This window comes from Lacerta agilis, chromosome 2 (assembly GCF_009819535.1).
Source record: "Lacerta agilis isolate rLacAgi1 chromosome 2, rLacAgi1.pri, whole genome shotgun sequence".
Taxonomy (NCBI): domain Eukaryota; kingdom Metazoa; phylum Chordata; class Lepidosauria; order Squamata; family Lacertidae; genus Lacerta; species Lacerta agilis.
This window is the reverse complement of record NC_046313.1, coordinates 37,224,520-37,243,505: the sequence shown is the minus strand read 5'-3', so window position 1 is coordinate 37,243,505 and position 18,986 is coordinate 37,224,520. Positions and strand designations below refer to the sequence as shown.

Below are 18,986 nucleotides of genomic sequence, written 5' to 3'. Positions count from 1 at the left end.
ACTGTGCTACTGTGCTACACAAGTCAGGAAGCATCTTTTGGGCTTCTTGCTCAAGAATATGCTTCTTCTCTCCCCTACCTTCATTTGCCAAAACATTGCAGGAAAAGATGCCTTGTCAGAACCATGACTAATTTCAAGGTGGTCAGAGCGACTTTAACGAGTTCACGGTTAATCTGACAGGCTGCAAGAAGGGGGAGAGATTTAAAGTTCCTTCTAACAGAGTCCTTATAGCAACTCCCGGAATCTTTTGCTGATAAGACTGCTGGTTTGTAATTATTATTTCTGAATTGAGACTCTTCTCAGTCTCTTTATCAGCGTATTATTGTTATAAACGCTCTTACTCACGTAGACAAAGCAGAGAGGTAGCTTGCCTTGATGCCATTATCCCGGAAGTCTCCCTCTCCCTTTCTTCCCCCCTTCCCCTCTCTGCCACTGTGTTACACAAGGCAGGGAGCATCTTTTGGGCTTCTTGCTCAAGAATATGCTTCTTCTCTCCCCTACCTCCATTTGCCAAAACATTGCAGGAACAGGGACTTCCAGCGAGGTCGCCATCACGGGCGGTCGTGGGTTGCCTCGGCAGCGAGGCGACCCAGTCCAGCCCGGGGGTTGGAGCCCCGCCACCGCTACGCGGGGCTCCGGTGAGGCGCGGGAAGAGCGTCCCGCGCCTCGGGCTCCCCGGCGGGCCCACTAGGCTCCGCACCCTTCCCTCGTTCCCCCTGTAAAGGGGGAGTGGGGGTGAAGGGAGCGCGGAGCTGGGCCATTAGGGGAAATGCCCCAACCGGGCGGAAAAGCGGCGAGTACTGGCCGTGATGAGCGACGACGTTCTCCCTGAGAGATGAAAGGAAAAGAAGCCCGGAGGTCGTGAGTACTTGATTGGATTAATTGCTGAACTTAAAGACTTAACGATCCGGGAGGCTTTAGACAAAGGAAGTCTGCCTCCCTCCCTTCGGTGGCAAGAAAATAACGGTCTGAGATACTGTTGCTATTGGATGGCTACATTGTTAAGATTTTTTCATAAGTGAGACTTTATAGATCTCCCTTTGGGGAGGAAGAGGATGGAGAATATTCCTTTTGAAAGTTATGGTCTTAGTACCCCGGTTTCAGAGAAAATGGCTGTGAAAAGTCTGAGTTGAAGTGGAAAATTACTGTTACAAGATGGACAACATTGAAATAGAAACTGAAATTTGATACCTATGCCCGTCCTCACCATGCTGGGCTTTGTTTTTGAAATTGTTTTGAACTCTGGATTAACTGACGAACAAAGGATTATTATTCTGAAACTGGAACTGCTTAATCAGAAATTGAAGGTTTTGAGTGGAGATATGAAGAAAAATCTATTTCCCACAGAGGAGACCCACAGAGGAGACCTTTCAGGTATTCGATACTATGGAAGAGAGCCTTGGCAAAGAGCTGAAGGGGATGATTGGAATACTGAGAGAGATGGCTTGGCGACTTCCGGAAAAAGAAACGTCCTTCGGTGGTGGCAGCCCGGGGACGGCGAGGAATGTTATATCCAGCCCCCGAGGTGAGAGCTCGGGAGCGAAAGGCAAGAAATTAAGATTTTTACAAATAGAAGAAGAATGCAGCATTGAATGGGAGAAGCCGAAAGAAGATGAGCAGTGCACCCTGATGTTCGATGCAAGGTCTGTTGGAGACTGTGTCTGGTTCTGTGGAGGTTCAAGAAAAGAGGACAATTTGAGGAGTGGTTCCGGTGTAAGATGGAGAAGGACATTGGACAGAGGGGGGATAGGGTGAAATGTGTTAAGTGCAGAATATAAATGGTTTGCTATGGTAATCTGAAATCGGAGGGATGGGACTTTAAGTTTTATTTTATTTTTTAATAAGAAAAGGGATATTTTAAATTTCTATGTTACTAGCAGCAGTTTAAGGGAAAGAAGAATAGTTTAGATTTGATATAAGAATAATATGTTAAGATGTAAAGTTATGTTACCAACTATTATGGATCAAGATGTTTGTTTAAATTTGAATTTAAATCTTTTTTTTGAGAGACGAAGTTATTAAAGTAGAATCTGGATTTGGAACCGAAGGAGAGAAGGCAGGGGAAGTCAACTGTAAAGATTTGAAACTAGAATTTTTTTCATTGTGTGTGAAAAAGAAGAAGAAGAATTGTGGTTATGTTTGTTTTTGTTTTGTATAAATGTGGGTGGGTGATGGTATTTTTTGTTATGGAAAAAACCAATAAATTCTTTATAAAAAAAAAAAAACATTGCAGGAAAAGATGTGTCTAAGGAAGTTCGAATTAGCTGAAAGGTTATTTCACCGCAGGCATGGAAGCACTGACAGAGCACATTTCTACCTGTTACTTAATGCTATAGATGCCAGTAGAGTTCTCTCCAGCTGAATTTGAATACCTTTGAGGGGAAGAACCCTTGGAGGAGAGGAAAGTTAAACTTTCTCCTGCTTCCTCTGGCTTGGATTAAATTTCAACTTTATTTAAATTTCACAGCAAGAGAAATGTTCTTCACCTGTCCATTAACTCTCTCACACACACAACCCCCCAAAAGCACTACACATGCCATTGCATGAACCAGGGGCATGGAACTGGACTGGTGACCCTCCAAGTGTTATTGGATTCCACCCTTAACCCCCAGCCATCAGGGACAATGATATAGGATGATGGGAGTTGAAGTCCAGCTGCATCTGGAGGACCATGGGTTCTTCTCCCAATATAAATGAATATTGCTTAATTTGACACTTATGTTGTCTTTCACACTTGGTTATGGAAATGGACCATGTATATGAGTGGCCGATGGGCTCATTGTTTCTGTGTCTGTTGCTTTTATGCTTCTAGTTTTAATTCATGTCCACCAGACAGTTATTCATGGATGGTGTTGTTCTATGCCAGAGTGGTCCAACTTTTCATTCTAAGCAAGCTGCAAGAATACTTTAAAATAGAACCTGTGGGTCACTCCTTGCCTTGCTGCACAAAAGGAGCGAGTGAGCCCAAAATTTGACAAACCCCCCCCCCCCACCAAACTTCATGCTGCCTAAGCCTGGTGCTAGGCTTTGGAAAGGAGAAGGCATAAGGCTCTGGCAGCATTCTAGAGCCCCCTCACTTACTTCTTAAAGCTGGAAAACACTAACTAGGCTTCGTGATTGAGACAGGAGGACTTTGGAACCCTGTCAGAGCCGGCTTTCATGCCTCCATCCTAAAGCCCAGCAGCTTGCTTCCCTGGCTTTGGGAAGGAATTTGAGTGCTGGGGGGGGCATCAAATGTTGCCAAGGGCCACCACAAAGGGCCTTGAGGGCTGCAAGTGGTCCTTGGGCTGTGTGTTGAACCACCCTGTTTTGCTAAGTTTAGTTACAGGTTTCATTGAGATACATAAATATTTTAAAACAAAATCGAAAATTCTTTCTAGTAGCACCTTAGAGACCAACTGAGTTTGTTCCTGGTATGAGCTTTCGTGTGCATGCACACTTCTTCAGATACACTGAAACAGAAGTCACCAGATCCTTAAATATAGTGAGGGAGTGGGGAGGGGTATTGTTTTGACTATGGCAGACCAACATGGCTACCCACCTGTAACTATAAATATTTTAAGGCACAATAAGATTACTCAGGAGTTTTTCCCCAAAGAAAGCTTAGCCCTAATTTTTAATTGATACCAAAATGTTCTAGAGGCAGGTGTGACAACAGGTATTTCTCAAATATATTAACTTACTACAAAAATATTCTGTTTCCTTCAACTATATCCTATGTCCAAGCTGGAGAATGTATCAGGTAAGAAACTTGTGACTGAACGAGACTTAAAATGACGAACATACCAAATATCGACAGTGTTTTCAACAGAAGATATTGATTGCACATCGGTTATTTGTACCATACAGTTTAAATTAATGCTTCTTTTCACAAGAGTGATTTCTTCACTATCTGTGTTGTAACACACTTCCTGTTCATCCAGACCAGCAAGTTTCAGGTCGGGTTGTTCATTGGCCATGAATTTACTCAGTCTTCGTATGATTTGCTGCACTGCATTTCACAAAGGTAGATAAGGTAGTGGAGAGTCATATATTTCCTTTCAGGGTGGGTGAGTGGCTCACTTGATTTCAGTCAAAACTTGGTGGCATTTTCAGAATTTATTTGCTGTGAAGTAGAGCAATTACTTCTAGATCAGGGGTAGGCAAAGTCAGGCTCGTGGGCCGGATGCAGCCCAATTGCCTTCTCGATCCGGTCTGTGGACGGTTCGGGAATCAGCATGCTTTTTGCATGATTAGAATGTGCCCTTTTTTAAAAAAATGCATCTCTGGGTTATTTTGGGGGCCTGCCTGGTGTTTTTACATGAGTAGAGTGTGTGCTTTTATTTAAAATGCACCTCTGGGTTATTTGTGGGGCATAGGAATTTGTTCATTCCCCCCCCCCAAAAAAAATAGTCCGGCCCATCACATGGTCTGAGGGATGGTGGACCGGCCCATGGCTGAAAAAGGTTGCTGACCCCTGTTCTAGAAGCTGGCTGAAATTCGGAGATGCCAGCTCAGATCTGACTAGGGATCTACTCACAAAGGGGTCTGGCCTATCATCCTTACTGGCCTTAGGATGCCCATGGATGGATAAAAGGGTCAAGTTGTCAGTGCTGGGTGGGTGGTTGTGTTTGAATGTGGATGTCATGGTTTAAAAATATATATTACAGTCGGACCTTGGTTTTCGAACAGCTTAGTTCTCGAACACTTTGGCTTCTGAACGCTGCAAACCCGGAAGAGAGCGTTCTGGTTTGTGAACTATTTTTGGAAGCTGAGCATATGAGGGGGCTTCTGCAGTTTCTGCAGCTTCTGATTGGCTGCAGGAGCTTCCTGCAGCCAATCAGAAGCCGCGCTTTGGTTTTTGTTTTGAAAGTTGAACAGATTTCAGGAATGGATTCTATTCGACTTCCAAGGTACGACTGTATTTAAAGTTTGTGTTAAATAAAATGTGCATTGATATCAATTACATGTAAGTCTGTACCCAATTTTGATGTCAAAGAGCATAGAAATTAACCTACTTTCAGTGCACGTCCAGAGTTATGTTGATGATTGACCCACTATTCCTAATGGAACACATACTGGAAATAAAGGAACTAAGATTATTTGGAGAAGGTTGGAGTTGGGATTTGGCTGGGGCTCTAAGCAGCAGCTTTGTTTTCACCTTGTCTTTCTTAAGTAGTTTCCTGGATATATTTGACCAAAAGAAGAGCCTCAGAGGAAGATGGAAGTGGCTGTAACAGGAGTTCTGCTCCTTCTTTGGGTTCTCTTCATCTTCATTTTCTCATCCTTAAAAATGTACAAGAAGAAAAGCCAGCTACCTCCAGGACCCACTCCCTGGTTCTTCCTGGGGAACCTGCTGCAGAAAGATGTCCTGCCTCTGAACAAAAACTATTCAAAGGTAAAGCCATTTCTTGTTGCAGTCTCTCTCTGTCCCCTTGTCCCCATGGCATGGCATAAACAATCATTGCCTGGAATGAAGCAATGTGTAGAGGAAGGACAGAAGGTTAACTGTTCCCAATTTTGCTTATATAATTTTGCATTCTTCCTTATAATAAAGGCTAGCCAGCCCCCCCCTCTAAGTGAAGCCTCCTGGGGGGCACCACTGAGTCTCCCAGCCTGTGTTTGTGTTCACACAAATGTGTGAGGGATGCCAAACTGGGTCTTCAACTAGGGTTAAAGAAAGCCTGGTTTCTTTTTCCCCTCTTTTTAAAAATATTTTTAAAATAAACTATATTGAAATAAACTTCAAAAATACAAATCTGTAAAATACACCAAAAATAAATCAAAATCAAAATTTCGCTCGAGAAGCGGGAGGGTGATGGCGGATGTTAACATCACTCCAGTTCTCACGGGGTAATTAGTGGCTGAGATGGGAGTAAATCAGCCTCCTGAAATCTTCCCAGGGGTTATGGGCGTGACCTTCAAGAAAACAGTTCTGAGAACACTTAGCAAATGGGACTACCAAATCATCAGGCCAATTACCTTCAGTAATCTTGGATGGATTGAAATAATGCCAGCAGGTGGGAGGGGGAAATTGCATAGCTAGGTCAAATAAAAATAGGCTTGTCTGCTTTGAGAAAGGGAGGTGTGGGACCTCCCACCTAGAGCAACACTTTTGGATTGTTATTAGTTGAGTGGTGCAGAGAGCTGATTGACAGAAAAGTATCCAGGACTCTTTCTACATTGAAATGGGATAGTGTGTGGAACAAAAAAGACTATAGCTTTGAGATTGGGGGAATTTAAAAATAAATTGCTGGGTTTTCACTTGGTAGGGCTAAACCCTGGTTGCCATAATGGGCCAGTTGCTACAGATATACCGGTATCCAGAACAGGTGTTGCCTAATGAACCATGCATTTTTTAAATCCTACCTTCAGCTCATGGATAAATGGGGTCCTATCTTTACTGTCTGGATGGGTCCCAAGCCCATGGTGGTACTCTGTGGATATGAAGTGGTGAAAGATGCTCTCTTGGATCATGCTGAAGAATTTGGTGGGCGTCCTGCCTTGCCCTTCTTTAATGCAGTGAACCGTTATAAAGGTAGGTAGGGGTCCTGTGCTTATTTTTTATTGCTTCCATTTTAATGGGAGAAGCAGCCTTCATTTTCAGGTGTCTCTGAGTAGGAATATGCAGACATCAAGTCCTCCCTTTTCCAACTTCAGGTGGAGCTAGATGTTATCACAAACAGGAGTTTGCCACCCAAAACAACAGCCCTGAAATGATTTCTTCCTTTACTGTGTGGGATATAGCCAGTCTCAAATAACCAACAAGCTTCATTCTAATTAATGCATGAAGGGGTTAAGATCATAAAATCAGCTGTCATGCCAAGCTTAGCTAGCTCACCTGGGAAGGAAGTGACACCAAACTCTTTGTTCTGCCCCTTCCCTTTCTCCCCCCCCCTTCTACCATGTGAAGGATGTCTGAGCTAGATGCTCCAAGCTTAGACCACATGGTTTTATCAAGTTATCTTTGTGTTACTATGCAAATAATTTAGAAACTCTTACTTTTTTGAAACTAAGTTTTTCAATCAGTCTTTTTGTGCTGCTGTATGGAAAAACACACGAATCTGCCCTTTGAAGAGTTTGTAAGTAAACTGTTTTTAACTTGCCAAATGTGTGTCTCTTTCTATACTAAAGGGAAGTGGGAAACTTTGGAAAGAAGTTAGAAGGGCATGTTTTAAAGGCCCAACAGCCTATATTTCCACACTTCAGTTTGCTGCATGTTTTGTGATGTTAAATCTCTGCTGGGGCTCTCTTACCAAAGGGTACTTGCCCCAAACCTGGAGCTGGGCATCCAGGAAATTCTACTTTTTATTCTTTAACCACATCCAACATTTTGCCCATAACAGATATTTAATGAAAGCCGTGATATAACATGACCCACAGAAGAGTTTGCCTATCCTCTCTCTTCCAGCACCATTTAGCAATGTGAAAAAAACTCAACGTATTTACGCTGTAGTTCAGCACTGTTATTATGTGGTATAAAAGTTACATACAAACCACCCATGGCTTGATTCATTTTCAGATGGGTGATGTAATGGCAAGGAAAGTCGTAGGAAAATGCACTAGAAAGTGAGATCAGTTGATGGGAAGTCATAAACCTTGGTGTGAACAAATCAAAATGAATACTCAGCCAACAGTCACTATCATATAACCTTTGTACAAGTGTTGTGCAAACAAGTCCAGATGAACACTCAATAAACAGGTTGTCTGGAAGAAACCCTACTGCAACTACAAATGGGAATATAGTCTGAATGAATGAAGTGCCACAATGTAGAGACTTCCTGCTGAGAAAACTTCCTACTAAGGAAATGATCTTCATCTGTTTGCTTTCAGGACTGATCAGCACTTCTGAGAAAAAATGGAGAGAGCTGCGCCGGTTCACACTCACCACCTTGCGAGATTTTGGAATGGGGAAGAAAACGATGTCAAAGAGGGTGCAGGAGGAAGCTGTGTGTCTGGTGGAGGCAATGGCAACCGCAAAAGGTCTTCTCAAGTTAACCTTATTCCAAACACACTTTTGAAGTCCTTCTTTTTAATATTTTTCCTTATCGTGTGGTTCAGAAAGCCTCTATGAACTTTATCATATCATAAATATGCGTGCCACCCAAATATGTTACCATATCCTTCTAAATTCAATAGATCTGTTTTTTCTAACTTCATCCAGTCCCTTAATCAGGACAGGCAGGACGCTTCATAGTATACTGTATCTTCATATCTGGCAGTGAGAATCCACCCCTTTCTTTTTTATCTGTAAGATGTTTATATTTTATCCTAAGTTTCTTCCCCTACCAGATTAATCTAGATAAGACTTCTTGCCAATCTCTGAATTGTCCCACCCCACTGATCACCAGAATCGTTTGAAATAAAAATAACATTTTAGGTAGCACATTCATCTTTATCACAGAAATTCTTCCCCAAAATGACAATTTCAATATCCCCCATACTTCTAAATCCCCCCCTTTTTACATCTTTCCATACAGGTAAGTAGTTATCCTTGAATAAATTCATATTTTTAGGATTCAACCAAACGCCAAGATAATTAACCATTTTAGCCACCAAAATTCCCGTTTCCTGTGCAATTCATCTATTTCTTTTTTATTCATGTTTTTTAACCATCATTTTTGTTTTTGTTTTATTTATTTTAAAGCCTGATAGTTGCCCTAACTCTTTGATTCTTCCTGGTGCTTCCATTACACTGGATTGTGGATCTTCTAGCGTTAAAACCAAGTCATTGGCAAAGGCTTTTAACTTATATTCCTTTGTACCCACCTTAATACTTTTACATTTTGGATTTCTCTTAAGTTTTTCACCAGGACCTCTAGGATTGTTATAAACAGTAACGGTGATAATGGACATCTCTGTCTCATCCCTTTTGAAATTTCAAAATTTTCTGTTAAGACATTATTAACTAATAAATTTGCATTTTGTTCTGAGTATATTGCCTCTACCCCTTTAAGAAATAAGTTCCCAAGAGCCAACAATTCCAAGTTTTTCTTCATAAAATACCAAGATACATTATCAAAAGCCTTTTCCGCTTCTATGAAGATCAATGCAGCTTGCTTATCATTCCTGGTCTCCAAATACTCAATTAAATCAATTATATTTCACATATTATCTTTTAATTGATGACCAGGAAGAAAGCCCGCTTGATCTTGATATATTTGTTCATTTAGAAACTCCTTCAATCTGTTTGCAAAGACATTGGCAAAAAGTTTATAATCATTAGTAACAAAATTGGTCTTTAGTTCTTAACATTCAATAAATCTGTGCCTTGTTTTGGAATCAAAGTAATATATGCCTCTTTCCATGTCTTTGGGATCAGTCCTCTTGTCAATATGTTGTTCATAACTTCTCTTAATGGGAATATCAGCTGTTCACCTAATATTTTACAATACTTTAATGTATAGCCATCTGGCCCTGGTGCCTTCCCAATTTTTCCTTGTTTAATTGGCGTTTGAACTTCCATGATAGTTATTGGTGTGTTCAATTGATTTTGTTTTTCTTGCAGGAACTTTTGTAATTTATGTTTCTCCAAATATCTCTCTATTTTCTCTTTGCTCTCCTTCTCTATATAATTCCTTATAAAGTTTTTCCTTATTTCCTTTGGATTCTCTATTATCACATTATCTACTCTTATCTCATTTATTGTATTTTGGCCTTGTTTTTTCCTCAATTGCCAAGCCAACAATTTCCCGGAATTATTTGCAAATTCAAAATTCTTTTGTCTTAACATTTTAATTTTCCATTCAACTTCCTGATTTATAATCATTGAAATGTTATCTGGTTTTTTAACCAATTGCCTTTCATTGTCCATTAAATGTTTTAAGCTTTTTTTTCTTTCTCTCTTCAAGAAATATTTTGTTGTAAAAAGAAACCCCTCATTACTGCTTTGCTATCATCCCATACTATATCAATTTCAGTTCCTTTGTTTAAATTCAAATCAATTTTTTTAAAAAAATTCTTGCACTTTTTTATATCTGGGTTGTCCAATAAATTTTCATTAATTTTCCAACTGAAGGGGGATTGATCTTTGCCCTTGAGTTCCATAATGATGGAATTGTGATCTGACAAAGTCTTTGGCAGGATCTCAACTTTTATTGTTCTTGGGGCCAAATTTTTAGAAATTCACATATGATCTATTCTACTAGAACTTCGAATCAGAGAAAAATGTGAATTGTTTTTTTAATGGGTATTTAAGTCTCCAAATGTCAATTAAATCATGATTTTCCACTAAAGAGAAAAAAGTCTTTGGAAGTTTCCCTTGATTTGTATCATTTTCCATGTCGTTCTGTCCATTTCAAGGGAGACCACTCCATTTAAGCCCCCCATTAAAATTATTTTCTGGTCCATATATTCAAACAATTTCTCCTCCAATTCTTTATAAAATTCTGATTTCCTCTCGTTTGGTGCATAGATTCCCACAATGATCAATTTCTCACCTTGTACTGTAACTTATACAGCTATCATTCTCCCCTCATTGTCCTTAAATAGCTGTTGTGGATCGTGTTTCCCTTTTACATAGAGAACTACTCCTCGTTTTTTATTTACATCTGAAGTTATAAATTCATTTCCCAATCTTTTGTTTATTAGAAATCTTCTATGCTTTTTGGCCACATGTGTTTATTGTAAACAAATTATATCTAAATTTTTCTTAATCAACAAATGTTGAATTTGATTTCTTTTAACTTTCTTATTGAGTCCATTTCTATTCCATGATGATAATTGCACCGCCATTTCTATATTAAAGAAATATAATTTTGCTATTAAGATTGGGGTTCTTCTTCATCATCTTTTTCTTCTTATTCCTTTTCTTCATCCAGTTCCAGTTTATCATCTTTCTTTCCCAGTTCCTTGGCATATTTCTTCCAAAATTTTGCTGTATCTTGTGGATTCTTAATTTTGAATTTTTTGTCTTTATAAAAAAAGGAAATACCTTCAGGAAATACCAGTGATTTCTTGACCACAGATATGGGGTAACACATCTTCCTCCTTGTATGAGTCCATAATGTTATCCTCAACAGTTAAGCTGTACTTAAAGGTAAAGGGACCCCTGACAATTAGGTCCAGTCGTGGATGACTCTGGGGTTGTGGTGCTCATCTCGCTTTATTGGCCGAGGGAGCCGGCGTACAGCTTCCGGGTCATGTGGCCAGCATGACTAAGCCGCTTCTGGCGAACTAGAGCAGTGCATGGAAACGCTGTTTACCTTCCCACTTGAGTGATACCTATTTATCTACTTGCACTTTGACGTGCTTTCGAACTGCTAGGTTGGCAGAAGCAGGGACTGAGCAATGGGAGCTCACCCTGTCAGGGGATTCAAACTGCCGACCTTCTGATTGGCAAGCTTTAGGCTCTGTAGTTTAATCCACAGCGCCACCTGCATCCCTAAGCTGCACTTATGTATTGCCAAATAAAGTGAATACTGTCCTACAAGAGCTGCTGATACTATCATTTCCATGTAAAAGGAATTTAATTATCTTTTAATGTAGGGAAACACAAAATGCACCATGTGTCAGGCTCAATTTGTGCAAGGAATTCTTGTTTACATTATTCTGTTGTGCAGGCAGAGGGAGATAATATCCACCTTGCCAAACTCTATTGACTGGATTCTTTTGCTCCTGCAGGGCAGGTCTTTGATCTAAGAAAATACTTGAGAATTGCTGTTTCTAATGTCATCAGTTCTGTTGTCTTTGGGAGTCGCTTTGACTACAAAGATCAGGTCTTCCTGGAGAAGCTGCATATCATGGAGGATTTCGTGAGCTACCTTGTGAGTTATATGGGACAGGTATGTTGTTCCTTCTTACGAGGATATCCCATGGATCCAGAACCTTGGTTTATCTTAGTAGACATGGGGCTGGCCTAAACGAGGTGCACCCAGGGACATATTCTCATTTACCTTTCCCACTGTCTCTGATCCTTATCTCCATTAAATTCCACATGACACAAATCACATACATCTTGGCTTTAATTGCAGAGCAACAGTAAATTAACGACTCAAAATATAGACCTTGTGGAATTCTTCTGTAGGTGTGTTGGTGGAGCACTTCCCTGGGCTAGCGGTGAATTATCCCAGTTATTCATTATCAAAGGGTTGCATATCTAAAGGGTGTTAAGGCAGTCAGAGCTAGGCTGAATATCTGCTTGGGGCAGGGGAAATAAGTTTGAAACACGGACACTCCCCTTTCCCAGGAAGCATAAGGAAAATATTCTTAACTGGGCTTTTCTTCAGCCGGAACTCACTGGAACTCAATTCTGGCACCTCTCAGGTGCGTGCCATTTTCATTCTAAGAGAACAAAGGAGGTGTTCACGGTGAGTTCTGGTGCCTCTTTTTCTAGAAAAATGGCACCAATTCTTATCATGGATCGCCTTTCAATTGACATCTTTAAAAAGCTTCCCTCAGAACTATGAGCTTATCTACACCTCAGAATGCCCCACCACTTTCCCCCAGGAGAACACATTTAGTACTGAATTAGAACAAGCAGCAATCTGGTTTTCTTCAGATTGCTGTTTGTTCTGATTAAGCATTAAAGAGTGGGTTTCCTGCGGGGGGGGGGAGCAGGGCAAAGACAAAAGCACTGAGACCTGTGCCTTGAAAGAATGGGCCAAGTCCAAAACTGCTTGGACATGTGCCTTCTAGGTATAGGATAAGTGGAAGTCTGGGAGAGACTGGGCAAGTAATGCTTTGTTCCTCTCCAGTCTACCTAAGAAGCTCAGCATGTGAGGAGGTATGAGTTGGTTGCTCCAAGCTTAGACCGCATGGCTTTCTAGTCTACTCAGAGTTAATATAAATGGTATGTGTATCAACTAAGCACAGAAACATTCAAGAAGGGATGGTGCATCCCATTTCATGACTTCAGACAAAACAAGGTAAATTCTTAGGCAGCAGAGGAAGGGGTGGGGTGGGCAGGACACCTATGGTCTTCCACCACCCAATGTGCCTACTTCACTCCACTTCACAGTAGGAAGTTGATTAGAGAGCCAGTGTGGTGTAGTGGTTAAGAGTGGTAGTTTCGTAATCTGGTGAACCGGGTTCGCGTCTCCACTCCTCCACATGCAGCTGCTGGGTGACCTTGGGCTAGTCACACTTCTCTGAAGTCTCTCAGCCCCACTCACCTCACAGAGTGTTTGTTGTGGGGGAGGAAGGGAAAGGAGAATGTTAGCCGCTTTGAGACTCCTCAAGGGGAGTGATAAAGCGGGATATCAAATCCAAACTCTTCTAAACTCTTCTAGGGTTGCAATCCTAACCCCATTTACCTCAGAGTAAGCCCAGTTTAATTCAGTAAGCCTCATTTCTGGGCAGGCATGGTTAGGAGTTCTGCCTTAGTGGATATGGGCAGGATCTGGTGATAATGAATATGTAAATTTAGTAGACTGTAAATAAAGTAGACTGAGAAGAAGAGGAGGAGGAGAAGGAGAGAGGATTTATTTACAATTGTTTGTTTATTAAATTTAAATCCTGTCATTCCTCTTGTAGTAGCCATGGATTGCAAACATTTTGCAGTAGATTTTTCCAACATCCCTATATCCATAGACTCAGCATGCAGTTCTAAAATGATCAATTCAATATACAATTGTTATGTATTGTCTCTGTTCCAGATTTATAATGTGTTCCCGAAAATAATGCCTTACCTGCCTGGACAGCACAAAAAGATTTTTGGAGATTTTGAAAAAATGTATGCTTTCATCAATGAGAAGGTGGAATCCCACAGGGAGACCCTGGATTATCAGGACCCCCGTGACTATATCGACTGCTTCCTTATGAAGTCAGAGAAGGTAGGAGGTTATATAATTTCCCTTCTCTACACTTCTGAGATGTCTCTTGTTTGTGGCTACAATTTGGAACTGTCTCATATGTCTGCTACTCTCACACATTCTGATCCTGCATTCTGGCTGTGGTGGTTGGCCATTGTGATGACCTCCAGGCTAATCTCAGGTGGAGGCATCTTCCCTCAAGTTTATTGAGACATCAAACCAAGCAGTGGGACAGCAGCTGAAAAAATAATGGCCATCAATGTAACTATATATGGGATTGTTTTCTTGCATGGCTATATTATTTGGTTTTCAGCTATGTTTTTATTTTCAACTCTGTAGATATGCTGCAATAACCCATGCAGGTTTTGTGTTCCTTCTGGGTTACAGCATGGAAAAGACTGAGATGTCTCAGATCCTCCAGAGTTTGATATTCTTAAAGCCTATTTGTAATTCAGCTGGTATGATTTACTTTTATTAACTGCCAATCTGGTCAGCTTGCCTAATGCTTCTGTTTCCCCGATGGCCTCCTTCAGTAACTCTTCTGGATCAGCAAATAGATGGAGTGGATTGGATTGACCATTAGATGCCACAAGACCTTTAACATCTTTTGAAAATTTGATCTTACATACAAATGAATATACCCACCTGCAAAAAAATAAACACTATACTCTATCAAATAATTAATGAGTTAACAATTGGAAGGTGCAACTCCATGAACCAGCACCTCATTTTCTAGAGAAATGCCACTGAATAAAACTATATTCAATTAAAAAACAAACCCCACTGTAGTTACACTGCAATGAAAAATGCCCAAGTATTATGTTCCATCCAGTTACTGCATAGAAAAGATTGGGATGTCTCACTTCCTCCATCACTCTTCGAAATGGGTGCTTTAAATTCTTTCTCCTTTACATTTTTACAGGAACAAACCAATGCTGAGGCCATCTACACCCAAGAGGAACTTATCATTTCTGTGCAGGAACTCTTTATTGCTGGGTCATTGTCCACAAGCGAAATTTTGGCCCGTGCCCTCCTGGTGATGGCTAGATTGCCACACATTCAAGGTACCAGTACATAAATTGCCCAAAGGACTGAAAGGCTCTGCCTTTCCAAGGTGGAAAGAGTAATAGTAAAGAGAAAGAAAAAACAAACAAACAAACATTAAAACTGCACAGAGTCAGTACAACTTGCTCACAGAAATCCTTGCAGTACAAAATGTCTTCTCCTAGGTCCATGGTAAAGGTTTCCACCAGGACCCAGCATCACCCACATTTGTTTAGAAGAGGAGGACGCTGCTGCTCCCTCCACTTTAATTTTTTATGACTATTCATTTATTTAGGATAGGTTTTGAGGATTGCTTTGGTTTTTTATGTTTTAAAAAGTAATACATGTTGGCAGACTTGCACGTAAGGATAATATTTCTGGAGGAGACAAAACAGCCCATCTATTCCCATACAGTGGTACCTCGGGTTAAGAACTTAATTGGTTCTGGAGGTCCGTTCTTAACCTGAAACTGTTCTTAACCTGAGGTACCACTTTAGCTAATGGGGCCTACTGCTGCCGTGGTGCGATTTTAGTTCTCATCCTGAGGTAAAGTTCTTAACCCGAGGTACCCCTTTCTGGGTTAGCGGAGTCTGTAACCTGAACATAGCTGTCAACCTTCATTTTTTATTTTTATTTTTTTGGCCTTCCCTTCTGGTGAGGCTGTCAACCTTCCCTATTTCCAGCTATGGCTGGAATAAGGGAATTTCCTGGGGGGGGGGGAAGGGAAGGTTGACAGCTATGAACCTGAAGCGTTTGTAACCTGAGGTACCACTGTATTCTGTGTCCACAAGTGACCAGAGAGATGCCTCTGGGAAGTTTTCAAGCTCAGCATTAATGGAATTTTCTGAAAAACTTGATATGGAGCTGATCTCTATTGATTTCTAAAATCCCTGTCTGTCTCATTGATCTCAGTGAGAAATGCTACCCTTTCGTGGTTATAAACATAGCAAACAATGTTATCATCCGATCTGAGCCCAACTCAGTGTATAAATCAGTTCTAAATGGTTTCCTTCTCCATCCCTCAAAGCAACAGCCCTTCCATGTCTTTGGTGTTCAGACGTTAGACTCCCCAACAGAGGTTTTCATTCCGATTCTAATGGCTCCATGAATTTGTCTTGTGGCAGCAAATTATGACTGTTAATTGTGCATCATTGCAAAGAAGTACTTTATCTTTTCTGTTCCGAACCTAATGTCATGCCCTTGCCTTTGTTGACCCGGATTTGCTACCCCGGGACTCCTTTTTTGGGGTGGGTGGAGGGGAAGAGAGGGATATAAGTTTAATGAATGAATAAATAAAAGGTATTGTGTGAGGAGATTGAATAAAGTTTCCACACCATCTATTCAACATGCTTTACATAATTTCATGAACATCTCTAAGAATGCCTCCCAGTTAACCTTTTGCCTAAGATAAAAAGTAGGCCAGTATATAGTGATCCCCTTTAGAAAAGCAAATGCCTTAGGGTGAAGAAAAGCCGAATTCCTTTCATCTTTGCATGCCATCTTTAAAAATGGGCTCCTGCCAGGATGCAAATTCATGTAAGACAGTGTTACTTTTCCTTCCATTTGGAGAATGTTTAAGGCTATCACTATGTCAGAGGAGAAGTAGCTTCAGAATTCTGGAAGTAGAGTTCTGAATTTGTTTTCTTACAGAAAAAGTTCAACAGGAGATCGATGATGTGGTAGGTGCCAACCGTATCCCTGGCATGGAAGATAGGGTGAGGATGCCCTACACCAATGCTGTTGTCCATGAGATCCTACGATATCAAAAAGGGAGCCTTGAGAGCTTACCGCATGAAACAACACGTCCTACAAAATTCCGGGGCTATCTTATCCCTCAGGTGTGTGTCACATGTGAAATGAATGATCAGGATATTGTGGAGAGGGGAAGGGAGGGATTTATCATCCCATCAATGACTTTGGTTTGCCACAGTCCCAGCCAGTGCAGAGACAAGATATGCTGATTACCACCTCACCCCCCACATTCATGGTGATTTTTCAGAATGCTGTGCAATGACTTGTTTCTATATATGACAAGTAACTTTAGGGATCACAGTCTCTCCCATAAGAGGGCTCGTTCTTATGTTTATGAAGCTTGAACAAATAATGAAATATGTATCTTCCTCCTGAAGGGCACGACCATCTGTCCAGATAATACATCTGTGCACTTTGATCCTCTCCAATGGGAGACTCCAGAAGAGTTTAACCCGGGTCATTTCTTGGATGAGAAGGGCCAGTTCCGGAACAGGGTTGCCTTCATGCCTTTTTCTGCAGGTAACTCTATGGACCTAGATTCTCACACTGTGGAGTTGGGTCCAGCAGCTGGCATGCGGATGGGTGGGCAGTTGGACTCCAGGAAGTGATAGTGCTGCCAGGAGATAAGTAAGAGGTTTGGGGAGGGATTGTCTACCCATAAGACCTTTCTGTTTTGCCCTCCCTTTCCTGCATCTTGAACAGAAAATTTGTAAGCAACAGCCTGAGGAAGGGACAGTTCAGTTCCCATCTTTTGGAACAAGGGACAGTTCAGTTCCCATCTTTTGGACCACTGCCTACAGGAACCACATGTGCTCTGTGTTAAGAAAGAGAGCTGACATGATGAAATGAGAGGAAAGTGTACTCGCACTCACATAATCTTTTATATTTCTTTGCTCTGAAGCTGCTTATGTGTAGCTTTCAGCATAGATTTACACATGGTGTTTTTCGTGCTCTCTTCTCTCCAGCTTGCCGGTCCCCCAGCCAGAGAATGGATTATCCCTGCCTCCCTGAATTGTGAAGCCAAGTAGTGCTCATCTTCAGCCTATAGACCAATAACAGTGGCAGGTAGATGGAGGCCAATGTTTTGCCATGCCTTAAACTCCCTGGGGGTGAAAAGTACTAATCTGGATTCATTTTTTCAAATTATTGGGACAGGCACCTTCTAGAGCACAAGTGCTACAACAGTAACCTCGGTGATAAAAGATCCTGGAATAGGTTTTAAGGCACATTCTCACTTTGCACAGTACATACAATATTGTGTTTTGTGACAGGAGAATAAGCCAAGCTGTACTTTAGTGTTATATAACATGCTCAGAATAGAAGTACATCAATTAGCCAATGAATTGAGAAAACTACATTAGACCAATATCTCCAAAAACATACTTGCCTGAAACACAACACCTTCCTATCACAGTGGAAAAGGAGAGCTGCAGGACCACTTAAGAAATGGTCTCACTGCTGTCTGTGTTATGTAGCTTCATTATTTCAAAATGAGTTGGCTAGGTTTCTTGGGCACTATATAAGTCTTTGATGACTGATGAACACTGCCACCTTCTTTTCTCCCAGGAAAACGGGCATGCCCTGGGGAAGCCCTGGCTCGGATGGAGCTGTTCCTGATCTTCAGTGCTTTGCTCCAGAACTTCACCTTCCAGCTGATTGGAGATGCCAAAGACAAGGATATATTCACTTTGTATGAGGACAGTGACCCGAAGACAAGAGACTTGCCATTGAAATTCATTAGACGTTCAATATGATCCAGTGACAGCAACTAAGCAGAGTAGATGGTGCCAATTCTTCTCAGAATATTTGAAGTAGGAAGAACATGATTACTGGCAGATCTGAATCAAACTTTGCTTATAAAAACTATATATTCCAAACTATAGCTCACATCATGCCGCTGGGGCTGCTGGGAGTTGTAGTGCAACACTTGGAAAACCACAGCTGAGCCACTTCTACATTAGAAGAATCAATCCAGAAATAAGTAATGAAATATACAGTAAAAAGGGCAAGATGGAAAAGGGAGCAGATGGAATCTCCGTGTCAAGACCTTTGGGAGCATGTTAGCCCAATAACTTTCAAGTGAAGAATGAGATATTACATTTGTTAAATTACTTGAATTCTGTAATAAACATTTTCTAATAATAGCATTTTTCTCTAAAAAGAATCATAATTAAAAATCATATAGATCAAGATGGATTTTGCTTAATGAAGGATAATGTTGTGAATATAATAAATCTAGCTATGCATCTGCAGCAGCACAACTGGACACCTTCATATACAGCAGCTGCAACAAATCATATCTATTCCTTATTGGTCTCTGCAGCCACGGCTGGTGCTGTAAATCTCCAATGGTTTGACTTCACCCATGAAGTTGCACTCCTCCATTGTCTCCTCAGACAGATGAATGCCAACAACTTCATTTATGCATGAAAAACAAATCCTGAACAAGTAGTTACATAT

At 41.0% G+C, this 18,986-nt stretch overlaps 1 protein-coding gene across 1 annotated transcript; it reads left to right on the top strand.

The window, feature by feature from the left end:
- The first annotated feature begins 5,067 nt into the window (after window positions 1-5,067).
- On the top strand, window positions 5,068-18,670 carry LOC117041138 (cytochrome P450 2C16-like). Its single transcript, XM_033139540.1, has 9 exons — window positions 5,068-5,377; window positions 6,355-6,517; window positions 7,813-7,962; window positions 11,602-11,762; window positions 13,575-13,751; window positions 14,653-14,794; window positions 16,425-16,612; window positions 16,904-17,045; window positions 18,093-18,670. Exons 1-9 carry the CDS (start codon window positions 5,201-5,203, stop codon window positions 18,278-18,280), a joined length of 1,488 nt encoding a protein of 495 aa, XP_032995431.1. The 5' UTR covers window positions 5,068-5,200; the 3' UTR covers window positions 18,281-18,670.
- The last annotated feature ends 316 nt before the right edge of the window (window positions 18,671-18,986 follow it).

Bases quoted from the DNA above. Each gene is read 5' to 3' on its own strand.
- LOC117041138 (XM_033139540.1), top strand. From the start codon at position 5,201: ATGGAAGTGGCTGTAACAGGAGTTCTGCTCCTTCTTTGGGTTCTCTTC. The intron at 14,795-16,424 runs GTACCAGTACAT...GTTTTCTTACAG, and splicing joins TAGATTGCCACACATTCAAG to AAAAAGTTCAACAGGAGATC. The intron at 17,046-18,092 runs GTAACTCTATGG...CTTTTCTCCCAG, and splicing joins CTTCATGCCTTTTTCTGCAG to GAAAACGGGCATGCCCTGGG.